The 23227-nt window shown below is 37.0% G+C and overlaps 1 protein-coding gene across 4 annotated transcripts in view; it reads right to left on the reverse strand.

Annotated features, from left to right (window-relative positions):
• Positions 1-203: 203 nt before the first annotated feature.
• CYB5R4 (cytochrome b5 reductase 4) overlaps positions 204-23227 on the reverse strand; it is a 34183-nt gene continuing 11159 nt past the window's right edge. For 3 of the 4 annotated variants that reach the window (XM_069851274.1, XM_069851275.1, XM_069851272.1), the window contains 11 exons: positions 18294-18348; positions 16137-16194; positions 15926-16019; positions 15310-15342; positions 14503-14625; positions 10427-10567; positions 9085-9237; positions 8323-8473; positions 3233-3319; positions 1706-1870; positions 204-828 (listed from right to left, as the gene is read on the reverse strand). In XM_069851274.1, the coding sequence (XP_069707375.1) occupies positions 774-828; positions 1706-1870; positions 3233-3319; positions 8323-8473; positions 9085-9237; positions 10427-10567; positions 14503-14625; positions 15310-15342; positions 15926-16019; positions 16137-16194; positions 18294-18348 (1115 nt within the window). In that variant the 3' untranslated portion in view covers positions 204-773. The remainder of the gene's footprint in view (positions 829-1705; positions 1871-3232; positions 3320-8322; positions 8474-9084; positions 9238-10426; positions 10568-14502; positions 14626-15309; positions 15343-15925; positions 16020-16136; positions 16195-18293; positions 18349-23227) is intronic. The other variant, XM_069851273.1, reaches the window with a different exon arrangement.

Genomic DNA, 23227 nt, shown 5'->3' on the forward strand with positions numbered 1-23227 from the left:
GCCATAATCTGTCATATTTTTACCTCTAGAATGTCTCATGACGAGGGATGCCTGATATCAGTGAGGTCTCACAGAAAGTTTTGTGGGAGACCAAGACTCACTGCCTCCATTCTAAATTCTCACCTGGTGTTGTACGGTTGTGCAAACCTTTCTGTAACACATTATAAACTGAATATACAAACAATTTACAAAAATGCGTGAAGTATTGTAAAATTATTATTTCTTTATTATTTTATGTAAATTTTGTATTTTACCAAAGGTATTTGTATTCTTTGTTTACAAAGCCACAAGTGTATCTGGATCACCTGCAAGTCAAACAGAGATATCAGATGAAAAAGAACATTTTTCAATGACCGGATACCTGAGTTACAGTGCAATATTTAATTTCAGACAGTATTGCTCTTAAGACTTTTTACAGTAAGAAATAATAAGCTTTTTCAGTCAAAATCTAAACAAATCAGTGCTTGTCACAAATTTAAGAATTCCCATAAATCAACAAGATGGAATATCTTACATAATACGTACTGTACATTTTTGCTTGCCTCTACAATAAATTAATACCCTGGATGACTTAAGTATTAGCAAAAGTATATACAAAAACAAGATAAAACACAGTATAAAATTTTTTCAAATAAGTATTTCTCCCAAGAAACAGGCTGCTACCAAGAGTGAAATTTCAAGTCTTACAAAATTGCTTCACACTTATTTAAACTCATGGAGATAAATAAATAAGATTGACTTAGACAAACAAACATAGATATCCTCATGTGGGTTTATGCAGTAAAAGCGTGTATCTCTTCTAGGGAGTATCCAAGATCCTTCAGATACCTGAAAGTCAGAAATCAAGTTAATAATATTAATATTTGGAACCCAAACCCCACCAGAGACACAGCTGCAGCATAACTGCAGCACCATTATCTTATTTTTATTCAGACCGGCACAATAAGTTTACCTTTGCAAATACATTTAGAAAATAATTCATGCCCAGGAGCTCACGTCTAGTACACAATCTTTTTAGATTACTGGAAAAATATCTAAAAATCAATACAGATATAATTTGAATTATCTCAGATTTCTCAAGAGGCAGTATAACTACAGGCAAATTCCACTCTCCATTAGATCCATGAACACGACTTCAGTAGGGCTGCAGAAAAGCAAGTGATGACCATATTTGTTCAATATTTTGAATCTGGGCAAGAGAAAGTTAGAGGGCAGTAAAGTATCATGTACAGACATAAATAAATGAATTAATTTAAAAAAAGAAACATGAGGTAAGTGCTTGTGATAGAAAAACTGCTTTGAATTTTATTTTTATAATTTATTTTGTCATGCTAACACCAACACAGAAAGCTTATTTCCTATCATAGCAACTTTTCTATGTACATCAAATTAAAGCAGCATTTAAAATCTTGGGGGAAAAAAGGTCACTGTTAAAGAGATGCTCTTAGAAAGTTTTGGATAACTTACTAGAGTTCATAAAATTCAGATATTACTGATATTTTCTTATCTACATGCTAAATAGGCTCCTCAAGTATGTTGCCAGGTGTTTTTTAAGAAATACTTATTTTATATTTTAAAAGTTTTCTTGCAAAGCAGAAACCGTAAGGCCATTTTTGAAAGACTACCAAGTCAGAAACACTAAAGCTGGTTTAAGATATCAAATTTTTAAAAAGTCCTTGTTCTCTAGTTAACTTAAAATACTCACTGTACTCCTTGTTCTGTAAAAGGTGTTGGGCCACAGATGCAGATAAGCACTTTGGAGTCTTTTCTGCTTCTTTTCACAAACTCAGAGAGAAGCGATGAAGAAATCTTCCCCTGTTTACCCACCCAGTCCTTTGTTGGTTGTGAAAGAACGAATTGAACCTCAAACCTGAAAAGCAGAAGGCTATTTCAGAAATATTGCCTCTGATTAGAAATCTGCCACACAAAATGCTACTGACTGAGACACTGACGTTTGCTATGATTACTTTCTTGTTCTGCTCAGTTCTCACTGCCCAGTATCAGATCTTACACTTAGTCGTCCTAGCAATTGAGTCAATCAAATTACCTCCAGTAGTGTGTATTTAATTATTAAACCCAGACTTTCAACCTTAAAAATTCTAAATCTATGTTTCACCTCAGAAATTAAAAACACCTGGTACCAATTAAGATACTAAAGTAGAGACTTCATTATTCCATTATTAATTTATACAAATGCTGCGGCTCAATATGCAAGTAGTGAAATAAGAATGCTCAGCCAAGCTTGTGAAAATGTCAGTACAATTTCATTAAAGACAAAATACAACTGGTCTCAAAAACCCACTGCAGAGTAGTTATTGAGCAAAACCCCATCATTTGTGTACCTGAGGCTCCCAGTGAAAGGGAGAAAGGGTTTTTACTGTAAATTTGTACAATGCCTAAACTACGAAGCTTCAGACATCACCAAATAATATTGATGTTTTCACTTCAATTTTGTGAAGGCACAAGTGCAATTGATTTGCTTTTACAGTTTCAACTAAGAATTAAGTAAGCATAAACAAAACATACTTGTACCATGTAAAATCTAAGCAGTGACAATTTATCTAGTGATGGAAGAAAAGGTGTTGAAATTAAAACGCAACATGATATTCCTGTGTCTCCTGACAGAACTATGGCCTCCTAAACTACATTGACATTACAGGTGTACTAATGCATTTTAATCGGAAATTACATTGTTACTGAGGTGTGGGGGGGAAGCAACAACTAGACATTAAGTAAAAATGAAAGTAACAGGCCTAATTTAAGCTGAATTTCTAGATAAACATTTGCTCTACTATGCAACACCAAAAAGACTTTTCAAGACTTCTCTAAAAAGTCTGAATGTTTCTCCAAGGGTATGCTGTCCTGGTCTATCCCTTCTGCGCTTCTCTTTGCACACCTGTATTTTCTTCACCTCCAAAAAGTCTCTCAGAAAGTCTTAAAAATCACCTCATCTAACACACTGTCTCAAAAAAACATCTATTAAACACTGTCCTACCAAAACCCTGGCTTCCTATGGGACCTGAAAAACATAATGACACAGCCTACTGCTATGCATCTGTGACCTTATATAAGCACATCTCCTACTCCCTAGGCCTGATTAAATTCTTAGCTAGGAGCTTCCAGAATCAGGACCTGTCTTTGTGCCAAACCTCTGCAGTTAGTCTAAGCCCCAACACTTGTCTTCCTCCACACCGGGATGGTACAAGTTGGTCTCCACAAGACTTTTAAATACCTTTCATCTTTAAGAGCTAATTGCTCTAGTCGGTTCCTCCACAGTATGTCTTCTTCAGTTTTGTTGAAGAAGATCAGCTTCACTGCCCTTAAAAAAAAATAAAAATTAACTGCAGATTTTTTCTGTATTTGAAACATGTCTTAAAGAATCAGAACTTTCTGCATTACACAGGAGCTTTTTACTTACTTTGTGGTTGTTTTGCAACTCTGCAATCCTCAAATCTTTGTGCAACTAACCCAATATAATACCTTTCTGGCTGCACCTCTCTACTGAATGTCATAACCCTGTCTGCAACCTCTAGTTCAGGCTGCAAAATAAAGAAAAACAGAGTCTCTTGAAGTTACTAAGACCTGAGAATGTAATACAGCTTGTCAAGTTTTACTTGGTTTCATCTAGTTTCACAGTAGTGTTTGAGCACGACTACTTCAATTAATAGCTGGTATATGAACTCTGTACACCTTTTTAAATATTACATATACCAGCTTGTAGATGTGAAACTGGAATTTCAAGAAGGATATGTCAATATTAATTTTAGAAAGATGGAAACTAAACACTCAGAAGTAAGAAAAAAATATCTCATAGCTTTCAGAGCAAACTACAGCTCTGTACTAGGTTATCTTATTCCTGCTTTATTTGTTGATTTATAAAATGATTTACCTTGAAAACTATTGTTTACAAGCACTATATTTGCCAGAAAGTCGACATAAAAAAAAATGCTCTGTGATTAAGATCAGCACTATTTTGTCTTCAGATTTTTGAGCTACAGTGGAGATAAAACACAAAATGACTGACTTTACAAAACAGAATTTATCATTTGATGAAGCCACATAAACCTAACATCTCCTTTATTGCCAATGACAGACTAATACTCTGGGGACAACTGCTATAAGACAGATTATCTGCTGTTAAATGCAAGCAGTTCCTGAACTACACCCCACAGGGCTTTAAGTTACATTTGTTTTTTTTTTTCCACTCGCGCACAGCTCTGAGGAGAGAGAGCATGTTGCTGTGGTGCCAGATGCTCCAAGTTCAGTGCTCCACCTGCAGGAAGCCAGAAAGCTGGGATACCTGGCACAGAGATGCATGCAGAACCACACGGGTACCTGTCAGAGCCAGCACTGAGGCTGAGTGAAGCCTGCTGGTCCTTCGCACCGCAAAGTTCCATAAACAAGGCACTCCACTACCCACTCTCCTTTTACACGTGGCCAGCCTTGCTTTGAGAGACTAGCACTACACACAGTCCATTTACTTGATGCTGCGCTGAAAACTACTAATTCCTATCACCTCCTCCTCTGTAGCTTGAAGAAAGCCACCTTTCATGCATGCACATCACATCTGCTAGGGCTCCTGTGGAGAGTTCATGATCTCCAACTGTTTTTAAACGGCACTTCAAAAGCCTGTGTTCTCCTAGTCTGAAGATATCACATTTGTCAGGCTTCTAGCCTTTTCTCCTTTTGCAATTTAGTCACACTTCAAGATATTGGGAGATGTCTTACAATCTACACCAAATGTCAACGGTAAGAGACCTTCTACTTATGAGAAGTACGTTCATTTTCTCCTGACGCAATATAAAACTGAGGTATGACAGTGGTGTATAAAACACATCATCAATAATGTTACCAAGAGAAAGGAGATCCAGATACAGTACAACCCAGAATAAGTTACAACATACAAGCTTTGGAGAACTTATTCAGAAGCTAGTATGTGCCAAAAATGTAAGTTCCTTACATGCTTCCCAGGGCCCAGTTCCCCAGAAACATGGAAAACAAAGGACACTTCAAGAATGTGGTGCTGTCAAAGCTGGCGCGGTGCACTAAAGTATCAAGCATTACTCAGGTGGGCAAAAAAGTCAACAGAAAGTGGATAGGAAAGCTAAACATTTTATTCATTGGGCACAAAGGCAGAACTTGGTTATCTGGAGAATAATGCTTTGAGACACCCTCACTGATACTCCACAGCATAGAAAAATATATCTGCTGCAGTACTGCTCAGTACTTAGCCATATAAAAAGAATAGAAACCCTCCAAACTCAGAACAAACTGGTAACAGTTCTGCTAGAAATGAGGGAGAAAATGGCTAGAAGGAAGAGGTGGAGATCAACGATATGATCCCCACCACTACAGAAAAACCGGTTGAGAGAACAGTGACAGAAGTTTAGATAACAAATGAGAAACTTCATCAGCTCTGTGGAAATACAGAGGATCAGATGTACTGGTAACTACTACAAGCGACACAGATTTTAATTTACTCAAAAACTGGCATGCAAGCATCTTATGGAAAACATATAGGGAGAGAAGTTAAAGGGATCCTTAGGTGATTTTAATACAGAAGGTAGAAAAATACAGGAGGTAGAAAAAGTGACAAAATCGCCTTCAAAATCAGGAAAGTGATAATGAAAGTGGAACACTATATTAAAAGTGAATATGAGAACAGAGTGGCAGTTTAGGAATGAAAAGCTAGAGACAAAACAAGATACAACTATCAAGAAGAATTAAGAACAGACTGAAAGCATCCTATACTTACTTGAGAAAAGCATTATGCCTCTACCTAGTGTTAAGTGCCTTTGTGTCTCACCCTTCTTTACCCATATGACAGCTGTTATACACCACCAGTAAAAAGAAGAAAAAAATCTCATCTTGGACAGGAAAAACAAAACAGAAAAGAGGATCATTTTCTCTTTAAATTAATACTTTGGCCAAATACAATTTGGCCTGTAAGAGAAGAAACAAGACCGAAGGAAGAGCATTAAGGCTTCATGCACACAAGGATACTGCGGACAGGAAGAGAACAAATAGTTTTCCATATTTACTGTAAGCAAAAAATAACAGACTTAGAAGATAATAGGTAGACTTTAGCTAGACAGTAAGAATGGAAATCCAATGATCTGAACCCATCACATCACAGCAAATGCTGCTAAGGGAAGCTGCTGATTCTCCAACGTTTGCAGTGCAGCCCCTGAGGTTCAGCATCCACCTAGCACCATAGACAGAGATTGCTTATGCATCCTCAAGGGACCATTATCCAGATGCTTCCTCACTGTTCTGCAATTTGTGTTCTAGGGTATGCAAACAAAGCCTACAGCAATCGTTACTTTTCACAGTAAGATAATTTTACGCAATTTATATTTATGTTGTTTATATGTGCATATAATTTCGTGTATATAAATAATATATATAAATAAATATATACACACAGACACTCTTGCAATGTTATCCCAAAAGAGAAAATGAGTGTTAAAGAACAAATGGAAAGCCAAGAAACTAAGTTGCCTAGAGCGGTCAGAAACACCAAATTTCAAGCGTCTGCATATGAACAGAACCTGTGCCACATCAAGTCATTTCAGCAACTAACAAGCCTCTGCAATGGGAAGGAACGAATTTTTTACTTCAGCTAGTAAGAACATGTATGTTGTTACACCCTAGGCTAACTGTAAGCACTAAGTTCCCACAAAAAATTCTGCAGAAGAGAGTTAAAATAATCCACTCTGGTCACCTTTCAAGGACAGGAAAATACAAGCACTATCTGCACAGTAGTAGTCTTTACACACATTATTTACTCTGTTTATTCTGGTTATGGACAAAATGTCAAGATCTGTACCCGTTATTACTGCCCTCCTTAGTTTTGCTTTCAAATTATCACAACTACTTTTATTGGATATACTAGTTTTTCCCTCAAGAAGTAAAAAAAAGAAATTTATTCCAAATTCGCTTAGTAGCATTTTCCAAGCATTTTGCCAGGCAACAAATTTCTCTTTTGGATCCAAAAAGCCTGCCTGATGTGTTATTCACAACTGACAATACATGATACTTTGGAAAAGCCAAAGCAGAGTCTCTCTCCTCACAAAAGAGGATTATATGTTACAATTGCTGGACAATAAACAATACAAGAATAATGTCGGCATTTATAATTTTTTTCTAGAAACAGATCTCTGCAGCACATGTAATCCTTCTTAGCTTTACTATGAAGAGTAGTGGCCAATTAATCTCTGTGTTGTTTCAAAATGTGCTTTATAAAGACATAATGAACCAAAACATTCTGTGCTTACCAGTGTAAGCATAAAATCCAGTGTTAGAAACCAATCTCTTACAAGTGTCTCAATTCAAAAGGTACAGGAAAACAGTAGCAAGTCTGCTGAGCTGTCCTCTGCAACAGCTTTAAAGAAAATACAGATCAGGTGTATTTTTCATTTTTATACTCTTCCATGTTATACAATTTTTCTCACAGTAGCAAAAAGATAATCTGCTAAGAAATTTTGCAAGATCTGATTCTAGCGGCAAACTTCTAAAAGTAACACAAGCACATCTCATGTCTTATCAAAGCACATCCCATCAGTAATCCTTTGCTCTTCCTTTTAAAGCTGAGAAATTGTGTACTACCTTCAGTTAAGACTTTTTACACTCAATGTCACAATTTAATTTATATCACAGTTGTAAATGGCCAACCACCTCAAAGAGAAGTACTAGTTCTAGAGTTCTGAAGGACATAGGCAGCCAAGAAGTCCTGTTCACTTGAATAGCAACAATGCTTCCTTTTGCAGATTTTTATGAGCAGAGCACAGACTGCATTTGCAATATAAGTATTTTTATGCATTTGAATACACTTAATTCTATGCTTACATAAGTTGCGCTTCTGTGAAAACTGGAACTCACATGGTAAAAATGTGTTACAGTTGCTCAGCAGGTGAAAACAATATAAAAGTATGCTAGCTATTGTAATAGATTAAATAGAGGCCATAATTAAACCTCCTCAGTCTGAAAAACAATATCTGTACTGAAACACTTCAATCCAAAAAAAAAGGTCCTGAAATGCAAAGATAGTTATTAAAAAAACTTGGATTTTCTACGTGGTGAGCTCATTTGTATCATGACTAAAACCCAAAATGAAAATCAATCCATTTTTCTGATGGTAGCTAATAACCAAATATGTCTAAGTCCCCCTAGACAATGACAGACTCTTCCCTAAAGAAAAAAGCTTCCATACCATTTACTACTTTTTTTCAAACTATTTTATTAGCACTGAAATTGCCTATTAAGTTTCACCTATGAACCATTTATTCTAGCTTGGGGTTAAATCATAAGAATTGTACATACCGGAGGCAACTAACTTCAGTCAGAGCAAAATTCATCAGTTTAACCATTGGTGTGAACCCTGTGCCTGCTGCCAATAAGAAGAGTTCTTCTGCAGCTTGAACTTTTGACTTCTTCAAGTTACCTTCAGGATTGCTGACAGAAATATAGTCTCCTTTATTTAAAAAAAAAATAGAATGATAAATGTTAATCTGATGTAAACAAGCCAATTAGTGTACTGAATTTTTAATAGGACCTATCATATTGCCTTCATCTTTGTAGCATTAGGGTTCCTTTCAGAAGTGTACTATACATTTCACACAAGGATCACTCTTGTTAAAAGAACAGACGTTCAATTAAGATGTCTTGTTGTGACGGGTTTTACACTATAGAAGTACACAAACATTTCTGAAGTCAGTGTTACAAACAGAAAAGGAGGTGCATCTGAAGTCTATTAAATAGATCTAGCTTTCTTTATTCAGAAGTACAAAAAGTTGTTCTAAGAATGTATACAATCAAACACAACTACTGCGTGACACAGTTCACACATCTGAAGTTAAATATGAACGCATTTGGAAGACAGGTCATGAGAGCTGTATGTAATGGACAACTTGTAGTTACAGTGAAGATAAGCTTGTGTATTTGGGGCATGGAGAATAAGGTTTAAAAGTATGTCCTGTTGTACAAGCAGATAAACCAGAACATCACAATACCCAGATCATGAATCTGAAAAGATGAAAGCAATGACTGCAAAATCAAACACAAAATATACCAATATATACTCACCAATTTGTAGGCGGTCAAGTGCCTGTGTGAACAGTCCACAGGAATAAATTTTAATAATTAAATATATATGTGCACCATCACGGCAAGATGGTTCTTTGAAATCCAGTGGCAAAAAAGGCAATACAGGCGTATATGGTTTTACTATCTCTGTCCCTAGACAGAAGACAAAAAGGTAGCTGACAGAATATGAAAAGCACTCTATAGCCAGCAAATTTAATGTCAACAAATACCAAAATAAACAAATAGTAAAAAAATAATCTGCATATCCCATAGAAACACCACCACCACATACTTTTAAGCAAGTACATTACTTTCCACTGCACAAGTTCTTATTACAGTAGAATTCCACTTCAAATTAAAATCTTCAAGCCCACTGTACAGCATGTTATTTCTGCACTACTTAGCAATTCAAAACACTGGAATAAAAGATCTATATTCATCCCTAAGGAACATGAAAATATAAATGCAAATGTTTAGACTTGCAAGTAACACAGCTTGATTTTTTCTAAATTGAAATAGCAGCTCTTTGGTACTGCACAGTTACATCTTCCTTCCACTATCACTTCAAAAAGCTATTGTATAATGACAGATTGAAAGACCGCAGGGGTCTGGCACTAGCAAAGAATTAGGTAGGGAGGATGAAGAGGACAAATCAGTTTGCAATTAAAGGATATTTAAAAATTCTCCTGAGAAACCTCTCTACCATGAATACTGTAATGCAAGTACAGTGACCAGGATAAACGTTAATATGCACATTTTTAGAAGTACCTTTGAAAAAGTAAGATGGACATTTCTTTGACCTCCCATTTTATTTTTTTTAAATTCCTCTTTTACAAAATTTTGAAGCATAGTGGTTAAACAACACTTTCCAAGAGGCTTCCCTCTCACAACTTCCTGGTACCAGCAATATAGTGCAACTGGAGTGTAAAGCAGCGTTACCATGACTGCTGTGAATCCCTCAGAAATAAAAAGCAAATTTCCGACATTACCATCCACATGCCAAAAAAGCTGCAAACTAAAAGGAACTGACTAATCACACGTTATGCATACAATGAGCTTCCCCACCTTCAAAGATGAGCAGCACTACTTTAGCAGAGAGGAAGTTTTAAAGGGAGACTTGAAAGAAGAGAAACAGCAACAGCAAATGTCAGCCACCTTGACAGTTAGCTTTCCAGCAATATTAATCCAGTCAGTTCATTATTAAGCACTAATTGTGATCCTGGAAACACAGACTTTCTAACTATAACCAAAGAATTAGTGGTCGTGTACTTGGCATTCTCCCAAGACAATGAAAAGGGATTTATGTTAATATATCCATGGCTACATTCTCAATTTTTCTTACCTGCAATGATTTGTTTGAGGTAAATATGTTGTCCAGTGGGAATCTGGAGATGAGTGCTCCTAGGTAACTGTAAGCAGAAAAGCTTGGTGTCGTGGGTAACTTCTGTCTTAGAAACCAACTTGCATTTTCTGTAGAACAGTCCTAAAAACATGTTTTTTACTGCTACTTAAGTCTTAATCAGTCTTTCTGGTTTTATACATCTTTTAATAAGAGATAAGAGAGAGGTATGTATTTCATCTTATACAGTTATAAAAAGAATATAATCAGGTGCTTCCTGTATCATTACTTATAATTGTTTTTCTAACTTTGGACTAAGGACTCATTTATAGCCTTACAGTAGGCACATAACATGAGTTATGAGCGTTGACTGGAAAGAAGTAGAAAACCACCAAATACTATAAGAAAGCAGGCCCACTGTACTAAATCGCTTTATACACTAAATTCACCAAAGGACTACAGCACAAATACACATATGCAGACTAACACTAGCATGTGTAAAGCAAATGAAAGTGAAGCAAAGCACAGCACCACAGTCCTCAGTCACAGACTATCTAAACCATGATATTCATTGGGCTGACCATCCTGCACTGCTGCAGTTTGACTGCGATTAGCACAACGAGTATTTCTGATACAGCTTTGCACACAACATAAAATAAAACATCTATGCCTACATGGGCAACACACATTTTAGCATTACTTAGATGTGAATTGGTGTCTTTTGGCTAATTAGAAATTATCAACTCCAGTGATACATTCACATGCTTATTTAAATCAACTACAAGGCCATAGGTAAAGCACAAGCTTTGTTGATATGGCTGTTTTGGAGGCAAGGGTAAGGGTTTCAAATACAGCGTTTTTCAACCTGTGCACTAAGTGCTATACAAAAGTTAAGGAGGAAAAAAAGAAAGCATAAAAAAACAACCACTATACAAGGTCTGCTTCTTCACAAAAATTTTCCAAGAAGCATAACAAAACCAAGGAAAGATGTAAAAAAACCAAACACTTGCACACCGGTATTACTAAAGGAGATTAAAAAAAAAAGATAGCAGGGAAACAGGAAGGAACACCCTAAAATATTTAGCTTTGTTCAGGGACAAAGGGGAAATAAACTATTACAGTTTCACCAATATCATATAAAAGCTTAAATTAATGTGTTTTTCCTATACCTGCAACAGGCTCAGAGCAAGATAAGCCATTTACTCTGCCTCTGCTACGGCAATAACTAATCACTTCTACTGGAAACAGCCTCTGTGGTGAGTATAAACCTGGCCAGACCTGCACTTGTTTTAAATAAGCAGCCATCCTGATTTATGAAATCTGCTCCATTACATCACTTCATGGTCTAAGAGAGGATTTGAAAACACAACATAATAGAGGGCTGTGCCCTGCTGATTACAACCAGAGACTGCAGAACATAAGTAGCGGTAAAGAGGCAAGGAAAAAGTACTTTAAATAACAAAGGTCACAGATGCAAAACCAACCACTTACAGCTTTCACTCTGGAAAGAAACATGCTCACAAAGGTTAATTTAGCAACAAATGCCAAATATAGGAAGATATCCCTCAACTCTCTACCGTAATAATCTATTACCATTGCCAGCATTTGACTACCTGGGAACAACTTGAGGTACTCTGCTTCTCAATGGAACAGAGCTAGGCTACTTCACCTACCACACACAGAATGCAATTGATATATCACGTAATCACAGCTATTGACACAGCTAGTACATCCTTCCTCTGCCCTGTTTCAAGTCCTTGGTGATCTTTGTCATCACAGCTACATACTGGTAGCACGTAAGCGCCTAAGCATCTATAGGAAATCAGACTTTGGTGAGCAGCATACACATATACGATATCGTACTTCAGAATTTACCTGTATTTTAGTAGTTCTTGACATTGCCTGTCAGTGTTAAAAGCTCCCCTAGCATGAGCACGAGCAAACTAACATGCAAAATAAACTGAAGTGTAATTAGCATTAAGGAACCTCTATATCTGTAACACACTTCACACTAAGCAATTCTGCAATCTATCAAAGAACAATCTAATCTCCTCTTCAAAGATCTATTTAACATCATCTATGAAATGCGTGAATTCATTTATGAGGTCAGAAATTACCAGGCTGGAAGCCTCTGTTATTTTATTTCCAATATAAAGATATTTTGCTTCAGAAAAAGTAGTTATGCATACAAAAACAACTGCACACCCACAAACAACAAGCAAATTGTCTGTAGTTATTAATCACTATTTCTGTGCTCACACTGCTTGAAGTAGAAGTTTCTTCACATAACATTATTTCAGTCCAACAGAAGTGGAAGCAACGTTTAAAAAACCCTGCAGCTTACAGTAATGGGGCATAATTCTAAGCAAAAACAGAGAGTGACTTCTTAAGGCTAAGCTGAGCAAACACAAGCCTCCAACAAATAGATTTTATGTGTGAAATGTGACTGGAATATCAGAAAGACATTTCGGCCTGAATATTTCTCTAGAAATCTTCTGACGTGATCAACTTTAAATTTAGGGGATTTAAAATTAGGAAAACTGCAGAATATGTTTCTGGTGTAGGGATAAAAAGCCATAGATATTAACATGTTTGCTAGATTCTCCACCTTTGTAATCAGGGAATGGAAGAAACTCAGGCTTAGCAAGCCTCTTGACTTAAGTTTTCTGGAGATTCAATTTAAACCTGAACTCAGTCAGTCAGTGATACATAATAAAGTTATGCAATATCTATGACACTCGTCCTCTCGATAACATGACAAATGCTATGTTGGAGACTGACTTAGAAAAAAATGCAAAATAAATGTCTAGCAAGCGTTGGTTACTAATGCTCTATTTGGATATTTGCTAATTGCATGCTGTCATTCTAATCTCCCTCATTTGCAAAGGATCTATAAAGCCACTCTATTCTACACCTCTTGCTCTTTCAGGTTATTTTCTTATTTTGTTTTCCATAATCATGAAAAGCAATAAGGAGGGGGCAAATGAGCAATGGACAACGGACAACATATGAGTCTAGGCTGTATCCGCTTAAATAGAGAGGATTATATTGAAAAATCTAATATTAAAGTGGATGACTCAACAGTTTCTGAAACTCTCATAAGGAAAATTACATTCTACATAACCTAAAGGCAGCTAAAGAGATGTGCTTTTATGCAGTCTTCTTTTTTGTACCATAGTAATCTCTCGATTTTAAAGGCCTAAGTAGCATAACTGAGAGCCAGTAAGAGGTGTACAACATGTGAGCAACATTTAATTAGCTCTTAAAAATTTACAGCTTTGCTTTCACACATAATAAGGCAGACTAATGTCAATTTTTGAGCGTTATTAGACAGAGAGTCAAGAAGGCTTTTGCGAAACTGGACAGCTGCAATAACATGGGAAGCGTGCTTGTTCTAGATAATGTAATTTTTAATTTAGCTGTTAAAAAAAAAAAAGCAGCACATTTTTCATGTCAATGTGCTTTGGGGCTGCATCAAGTTCGTACTATTCCATTACCACAAAATGAACTCATAGGTAACATCTATTGCTTCCTATAGCTTACTCGGAGCTAGCTCTGATACCTATACATGGCTTGAAGTGCCTTATTTTAACAAAGATGCAGGGTGCTCGAACACTACAGTGTTGAAAAATATTACTACATGTACAGTAAACACTTGGAAGAGGAGATGTTTGTTACTTCACTACAGTTATTCATATGATGATTGACACAAGGCCATGCACTGTCTCCTCAGGGTCTACTGAGGTTTTCATATTAAGTACACAGGTAGTCATGAGATGCAATGACATTCAAATGGTCTTCATCTCCCTCTACTAGGTTCTTCCAGTCTTTCTGCAAGACTGGATGACCTCCAACCCTTACTGCAGGACAAAACAAACCAACAAAGCAAAGCAAAATACACCTCTAAGCTGAATCCTTTCAAGGAGAATTCCTGAGCAGCTTTCGACAGGACCAGAGAATATTCCTGAAAGAAATGAAGTACGACTACAGGAAAAGAAAATCCTAGGAGAAACCAAGTATGCCTAACATGCTCCAAAAGGTCTTATAACAATGGGTAACATGGCCATGAAACTGCTTACCTCTGTCTGTGCGCTTGATAAATGTATTGTGACCCTCCAAGGGCTGTCCCAGCATTTTCCAATGAGTGTTATCCTTTTTCTTTAAGATAATCTCTACTTTCCCAACGTTTTCAGCAATATTCACTTAAAGAGAAAAGGTTTCATACTGTTGCTTTTAGTTACTTTTTGTACAAAACAATGATTTAACTCTTCCATTATAGTGAAATTTAGGATTAGTCATTTCCCAAGACACAGGGAATTAATCCGTTAAATTAAAATATCAAATAAAATTTACTTCCAGCTATCTCTTTATAATGTTTTACAATGCATTTAAAACAACAAGCACTAACTTAATATGCATAATTAACGTACCTTATTTTCTAAATACACTGTAAAAAGCTTCACAGCCCGTATAGTCAAAAAGGATGCTCACGAATTCAGAGTCCTCATTTACTGGAAATTGGTAACTACCCACTATTTATTGCTTCATTTTTTTCAAGGGCATTTAAATGAATAATTAAATCCAAGAAAATCCCAGTCTAAGCAAAAAACAGTTTACAAATACATAACAGAACTAACTTTGAATAATTTTAACATTATGTCATACTCAAGAGGGATCACAGCACCATCAACTTAACTTTCACAGGCCTAAATGCCAAAATTTAAAAAAAAAATAAAAAAATCTGGAGTTATGGCCTGATTTCCTTGATTGCATCAGAACCTGCCATCAAGCAAAACTAAAGCATCTGATGAGTCAGAAAAATAAATTGAAGTTCTGCATTCTGATATTAGAAGAGATACAGAACTGCTACAAGAGGCAGAACCTACCAGTCAAGTCTTCTTGAACTGCGTGATCCAAGTCTGAAATAAAGAGAAACAAACTATTTTAAGCCAAAACAAAATTACATTCTAGTTGTCATACACATATACAGTTAAAGGCTAGAAATACCGAGTGAACTAATAAGCCTACACATCTTTATGGGGGCTTGAAATTTCATTTGTGTATTGTGTCAGTCCCAGTGATATCTGCAGGCCTAGTACATAACATTGAGAAAGACATCATTTTCCCCATTACTTTTAATAATGAACTACGTGAACCTACCAATCTGCATTTATCTAAATCATTCCACTTGCACTTTTTGAATGAGGACATTTCAATAACCACCAAAAACATCTGAAGAAAAACTCCACGACTTTCACATCAATTTCCTAGTACATCTTATTCCATGTATAAAAAAAATTAAGTACACACTAAATAAATGAAGCTGTGAGTTGATAAACAATGTAATTTCTTTACAGCAAGGTACTTTAAAGCATTCATCTCTAATGAAAGAGGAATAAAGTGTAACTTAGTATATGCAAAATGCACATGGTCTCATGAGAGGGGCTTAATAAAAAAAGAATGAAAATTCAGTATTTTCAACCCCAAAATTACAGTACCTACCAATTTCTACAAGATACGAGTGGTCATCCACACTGATCTCTCCCCTTAATTGTTTGTCTTGACAATCAACTATCACCAACTCTGCATTCATATCCTTTCATAGGCAAGGAAAGAAAAAACAAACCACAAATATTTTAATAAAGTTCTCCCAGAACTCAAGCTCAATCATAACTGGATCTTGTAATTCTTCTTTTCATAAAAACATGCTTACCTTCTGCTTAGTATATACAACAATAGTGATCAAACTCTCTGTTTGGAACCAGTCAAAACTGTAAAACACAAAATACAGTAAAGAAAAAAAATACACTTTCTTCGGGTATACCAAAATACATTTAATTAGTACTTTTCAAGTAGAGTTTCTTTCATGAGTCTACTAGGCAAATACACTATTTACTGTTTTTTAAGAGGTAAGTCCCTGTTGAAAAGACCATTAAAAGACATTAAAATAAGAACAGTCTAAATCATGCAGCCTGATAGTCAGGATATAGCTAAAACTATATGGCATTGGTTTTACTTAAAAAACCTGTGCATCTTCTACACTATATGGACATTCCTAACAAGATGACTAAAATCCTTGACTGCAGACAAAAGTATTAAATAGCCAGGCTAGCTTCCAAGGGTTGTAGATTCCACACACATACCAAAAAACATCACAGTTCCCTTAATCTCCCCAAATCAAGACTTTACATACATTCCTATATTCCCAAGCTGAACAAAACTTGTAATAAACCCAGGGCAAGTTAAGAAATAGAAAACTTTCAAACGCTAATTGCTTGTATTGCCTTATGCTTGCCAAGAAGCAACTTACCTACCTCAGAAAAGCTGTTCTTCTCTCCAGACCTTTTCATGAGGACCATACATCTCACAGTCTCATGCCCCTAAGCTTTCCACCATGTGGCAGCTGCAATTCTTGAAGGTTGCAATCCTAGCAAGTGAAAGCCAACTCTGGCCCCACAACAAGGTTAAACCCTCACATCTTCTCCCTTCCCCAGTGTCCTGACCAGCTCTATCTACTGTTTGGACTCTTGGACCAGAAAAGGTGGCAGAGAGGGAGGATGTCCCCTGCAGCAGATGCTCCTGACAACCAACATGTTCTAGGCTGTCCACCTTTCAGTCACACACCACAGACACACGAAGAAAGGCAGCAAGGTTTGGGGAGTGCTGCAGAAGACAAGCCACACTCCAGTCGTTTACGCACCACAGTATTTTCTGTGACTGTATGTAACTGGCCCAGAGATTATACATTCACACCAGATTTTGATTCAAAGTGAGAAAAGGAACCTTGGTGACACAAGGCATCATGGAGTCAAATGATACCTCAGTGACAACAGCAGGTATATCACAGTGGGGTTTCAGGGCCTGCTTTGCTTTGCATACTGTCATAACTTGACCACAACTGCCAGATCTTAATATATTCCAGCTAGAAATGAAGTATTTAAGCAAGGCATGCCAACTCATACGTTTACAGACATATTAACTGAAATCAAAAAAGTAATCAGCCCAGTTGGAATCACTTTCCAGGAGTTTTCTCAAGCAAGCAAGGCTGAGAAGTCTGCAAATGTAAGCCACGCTTTGGACAAATCATTTACAAGGTGCTCAAATATATTAGCAGCATTTAAATCACAGTCAGAGCTAACATAAATACCCACTACACACAGGGCTTCTGCAAAAACTCTAGTAAAAGTCTGAATCACCATCCACTAGTGTTCAGAAGAACTTGAAGAAGTCTCTAGAATATTCCAGAAGATCTCTCTGATGAAGACCTCAATCTGCATTTTTAAATGGATCATAAAATTCAAAAGCAGTGTGAGAGAGGTGGCAAGAGGGAGATCGAATACATCAGGAACAGAAGAGACTCCATTTTTAGAGAGTGCTACACAAAGATGTTGCTTGATTGCATCAATGAACCTTCTGTGTGTCCTGAAAACTGGACCAGCACTCTGCAGTACTGAAGAAGTTGGAGAGATACTATCTTAGAAAGCTTTTCATGGGATTGGGGATCTAGAAAAAACCATCAGGTGTTTTCATGGAGAGCTTGCACAACCACTTGAACACAAGGAAGCCAACCTTTTATAGAACAGGGCAAAAACTGGCAACAGTTTGATGTCTAGATACATCTGTTTCCAGATTATCAGTAGAGGAAACAGACTGTCCATCATCTGGAATCCCATTTGTTTGCATATTTTCATTACTTTCTATGTGATGAAAGGCAGTGCAAGTATTAGGAACCAACTGAGCAAGCCAAGAACCTTTTATCACCATTTAGTTGAAACTTAAAGAACTAACCATGGAAGAAGTTGTTTGCATTAAGAACAGCACTGAATTATTAAATAGAATGTTCAACAGACAATGGAAGACAAAGGTTTACCTTGGAGTTTTATCTTTAGCAGAAGCACCCAGTACTTTCTTCTCAGGAAGCATACCTACAAAGAGAAGAGAATCATTAAAATATTTGCTGTGATGCTCTTTTAATAGAAATCCTAATCAGAGAGGTTTGTTGGGTTTAATTCAAACAGAACGTCCTAAATACACTTCCACAATATTTACTGGCTTTATTTCCACAGGCAGCCAGAAGTACGCAGGTACTTTTTAAATTTTGTTTTTATTCAGCACTTTCTCTAGGAGACCAGGTTCCTAGAACATGAAGTTCTACTTCAGAAATTAAGAGTTCCATATACCACAGAACCTGTGCATGCAGCCCTTCTGGTACATGTAGGCTGGTCTCGGTTTCACCATCTGTTATTAGCTTGTGTTTTCACACTTTGCCATAGTGAAGTGTGGAATAAAGGTTATACGAATTAATTTCCTTTAACAGAACTGTTTCTTCATAGAATTCAGATGAACAAATTCCATTTGTGGCATCTGGTATAACCAAATTCACAAGTAAAATTTCCCATCAGTCAGTTAACCTAAGATACCTGCCTAAATCTCTCCACTTTGCACTTTGTTAGGAATTTTCACATAAGTCAGCTACTCACTTTCAGTATTAAACAACACAAAACAGTCTGAAAAAGCCTTTGCTGGAAGGCAACGCTTGGTTAGTCTTTGAAAATGTCAACTGTACTAATCTCTGGTTGAAAAGAAACTGAATATGTTTGGTAAAAACTTGAGCAGGGAAGTCAGATAAAAGCAACTCCAATTCTTCTTCAATTTTTAAACAAGGAAGTTAAATAGAATCAGGATGGAGAAAGCTGCAAAGACTGAAAGAGAAGATGATTTGTAACAGCAGGAGTTTAGCAATGGTTGGGCAGAGGTCTAAGACAACAGGTGGTTAGTGCTGGTTTCAAGCCCATGCAAAGGCAAACCCTGTAAAACTGAAATGGCTATACATAAAATAATTAATGTAGTTTGATTACAAGTTTAAACATAGTAATTGAGTGGCTCCACTGTGTGGAAAGCAGAAAAAAAGAGCCACTCTGGTCTAATCCAATCTGTCAAGAGTATTTGATCATCCAGATGGTGGAATTAACCCAAAGCAATTAGAACTTGCTGGAATTACTTATTCTTTGATCTTTAATTACCCCTAAGCACACACCATCTGCAGCTGCCAAGGAAGCTAGATGGCAGAGCAGTCAGATCACTGCAAAAGAAAACCAATCACCTAATAATAAAAGGCCTTCTCAAAGGCTAAACCTTTCTTGAGGACATCTATTATATGCTTATGCTGGCCTCCATCAATAAGAGACATTCATGGTCATACACACCCCTATTTGCTTTTGCAGGTCAAAAAAAAATATGCAAAGAGCCACAACGAAATACAACCTTCTGGCAAACCAAGTTATATACGAATTATTCTAAAATATTCCAAGATGCTATGTGAAAACAAGAAGTCACACTGAAGTCACATTGCAATAAAAGGGCAACGATTCAAGTGATCAGTGTACTAATTAAGGAAAGCATTCTAATGGTCATGGTGGCCATAAATAAAGAAGACCTAATAGTGAAGCCAAAGGCTGATGGCAGGCACGAAATGAAGGAATTTAAAGTCCTGGGAGAAGTGATCAGCAGAATTAGAACTCTGCACCACCAGAATGCCACAGGAGACGAGATCGCAAAGCTACTGACAGAGTACCTCACGCTATCCTCGTAGCCACGCTGAAGAGAGCTGTGTTTGATATGTGGATAATAACCTGGATAGAAAACTAGTAGGATTGCCAGTTGTAAAAGGTGTGATGAACAGTACAAAGTCCAGCTGGGGTCTAGTTACAGCTGTCATTCCCTAAGAACAGGAACCGTTGATACTATTCAGTATCATTATTAGCAACCTGAAGGGCACACACTCTCCCGCTGTCAGGAAGTAAGTGAGCAGTAACAAATCATGGGAAGCAATCAAACCACAACAGGTCACGGTTACCACTCAGAGAGTCCCTAACAGACTGAAGGAATGGGATGACAAAAGCTCCACGAAGCTCAAAAGCAAATGCAAAATTTTGCACTTGGTAAAAAATAACCTTATGCAACAAAACAAGTGGGGAGCCTGACTGGATAGAAAGCAATTTTGAAGAAAACCTTCCAGGGATTCAGTAGACAAGCCAAATTCGGGCAAATCACCGTGGTGATGAAAACCAACTTCATTCTAAGCGAGAGCACAATAAACTGTTCAGAGGAAATGATTCTCCCTCTCTGTTCAGCATTTCTGAGACTACGTCTGGAGCACTGTGTCTTGGTGGCTTTTCCTTGGACTTGATGTCTGTCCTGCACTGTGGAGCACTGTCCACAGTGCAGGACAGACATCAAGTCCAAGGAAAAGCCACCAAGACGGTCAGCAGCTGGAGCACAGGATATATGAAAGGAGGCTAAGGGAATTGCAGTTCTTCATCCTGCAGAAGAAAAGGCTACATGAGAAATCCAACTGTAGCCTTCAACTGCCTAAAGAGAAAGGATAAGAGAAGAGGAAGTACAAAGAAGATAAGACTCTTCTGAGGGGCACAGCAAAAGGACAAGAGGCAATACACAAGTAGCAGTGAAAATTCTAGTTATGTATATAGGAAAAAAACAAACACAAAACATCAAAAGAAAAGCCAAAATACCACATCTCTTCCTTAAGGTCTGATGTATATATATACTCAAACACCAGCTTGTTTTCAGAGAGTGAAACTGCCCAAGTAATTATTTTTTACCATTAATATTACAAAAATCATCATAATTTTTCCAATTATAATTGAAAAATAGTAATAATAACCAATAGTAGCTTGGGTGGAAGAGAAACTCAGGTTAACTCAAAAGTGCAAGCTTGAAAAGGTAATATTTAAAACATGTAAATATTTAAAACATGTATTTAAAACATGTATATTTGTTCTCAAACAAATACGAAATTTTCAGGCATGCTTTGGTAATGCCAGTGTTACAAAATTTTTATGTCTTGTTTGAAACTTGAGCACAAAAAGATGTTGAAGAGCACAGCAGACCACACCCACACTAATTGTTATGACTAGAAATATATCCTGAAAACTTAAGCTTTAATTACCCCTAACATTATGTACAACTAATATTCACAAGAATCAGTGATACATTTTTGATAGATCTGACTACACTCAAAATAAACTCACTTATACATTTCAAATCGATAAGACAAAACCGTCTTCAGTAGTGCCAACAACTTCGGAAAAAAAATCAAAGCCCATACCATAGGCTTCCCTCCCCCACTTTCAGACAGCAATGTTTATTTCTAAACTCGTTGCAACTTACTTATATTTACAAGAGCTAAAGTTAAGCACCAAAACGCAACAACTGTATATGAAAAACCTCATGGAAGGTAACTTCAGGAACTGACCTCTCCTATTTTGCAAAAGTCTTGCCAAACAGGTTAACCAAATACAATAAGCAAGCCTCAGTACTTCAGTAATTGTATTGGAAACTACCAGCAGAATAATTTCCTATGTCTCAAGACAAGTCACATAATCTGGACAAGAAAACTCATTGCTAGGCACAGAAGGGGAAGCAAGATGGAAGAGAGAAGCAATACCACTTTCTCTTTATCTGGATCCACTGTGAATATGAAAGATGCTTAGGAAAGCTCAGGACAGGTAGACAAGGAAAAATGTAAGAAATTCATGATCCAAAATAACCAAGATGAGAAGAAAACTGAAATAGATGGTAAAACTAGTCTTCTACCTGAATACAAAATATTTATCATGTATGTAATGACTACTAGCTGCTAGTGGTATCACTCTGATAAAGTAATGCAGAGTTTGTTTTCTAATTCCCCCAGTCCTTCAAAGCAAGATAATGGATTTCAGCAACTTGTTCACTGATGGAAGGGAAAAAAGTAAAGTCAGTCAGCAGACCCCGACAAAATTTTGCTTAATATCTTATAAGGCTGTTCTAGAGCAAAACAAGAACAAAGTCTGTCTTGCTTACTTCTATATGACATATGTTTAACTTTTTGTGTTGCTCAGTGCTTGTGCATACTGAAAGGCAAACTGCCTTTTAGAAGTCAAATACAACATTCAAAGAACACAAAGAGAGCGCAAGGGAAACAATATGAGAAAAAAGAAAACAAAGGAGAACTCAAATTCACCAGACTAAGCATGAACAAGTTATCTTCCCCTCCATTGTGCCTGGACTTGCTGGGACATCACCCTGAGAACTTTTCTGGCTTCATCTTAAGACACATCTAGGTCTCTGCTCCTCCTGCCACTCCAGAATTTGAATGTTCCAGACTCATTTTCAAAAGTTTCAGCCTAGACTTTCACATGACCAGTCCCCTTCCGTGCCAATAAGTCAGCCTTGAGTTCATATTGTATTACTTCCCTTCAAGGGTGTTCATCTTATTTCCTCTACCAACACACCCCCATCATACCTAATTTGGTGGGACTTCATAAGCCATGTTATTTAGGAAGCCGCATACTAATATGACTGATCACTCTGTAACTAATTTCCCTTAGAGCATCAAACTCAAATGATTGCTAGCAACCAAAGCTACACTCAAGAAAGGGCTCAGTGAAGGTCTGAATGCTTCCCTATCTCTACAAGGACTACTGTCAACCTCCTAATATACTCACAGGACTATACTTGCTTCTCTTAGAGCTACACTGACTGTCAGTCCAGTCATTCTCACAGTTACATCTCAGAAAGTTCAGTCTTGCTGCGACCAGCTAATACATCTCCATTTTGATTCACTTCCCAGAGATGACCTTCCAGCTTTTAGTAGAGACTTACTAATTTGAAGTGTTCCCCAGGATCTCATCTTATCTCTGCTACTCCAGCCCCATGGCAACCTAGCTTTTCTGACAGAAGATCAAAAAGCCTCGCAATTTTGCAGTGGTTTATTTCATAGCTCATAGTAATTTGCGACCTATC

This window comes from Phaenicophaeus curvirostris, chromosome 2, assembly GCF_032191515.1.
Source record: "Phaenicophaeus curvirostris isolate KB17595 chromosome 2, BPBGC_Pcur_1.0, whole genome shotgun sequence".
In the NCBI taxonomy this organism is placed as follows: domain Eukaryota; kingdom Metazoa; phylum Chordata; class Aves; order Cuculiformes; family Cuculidae; genus Phaenicophaeus; species Phaenicophaeus curvirostris.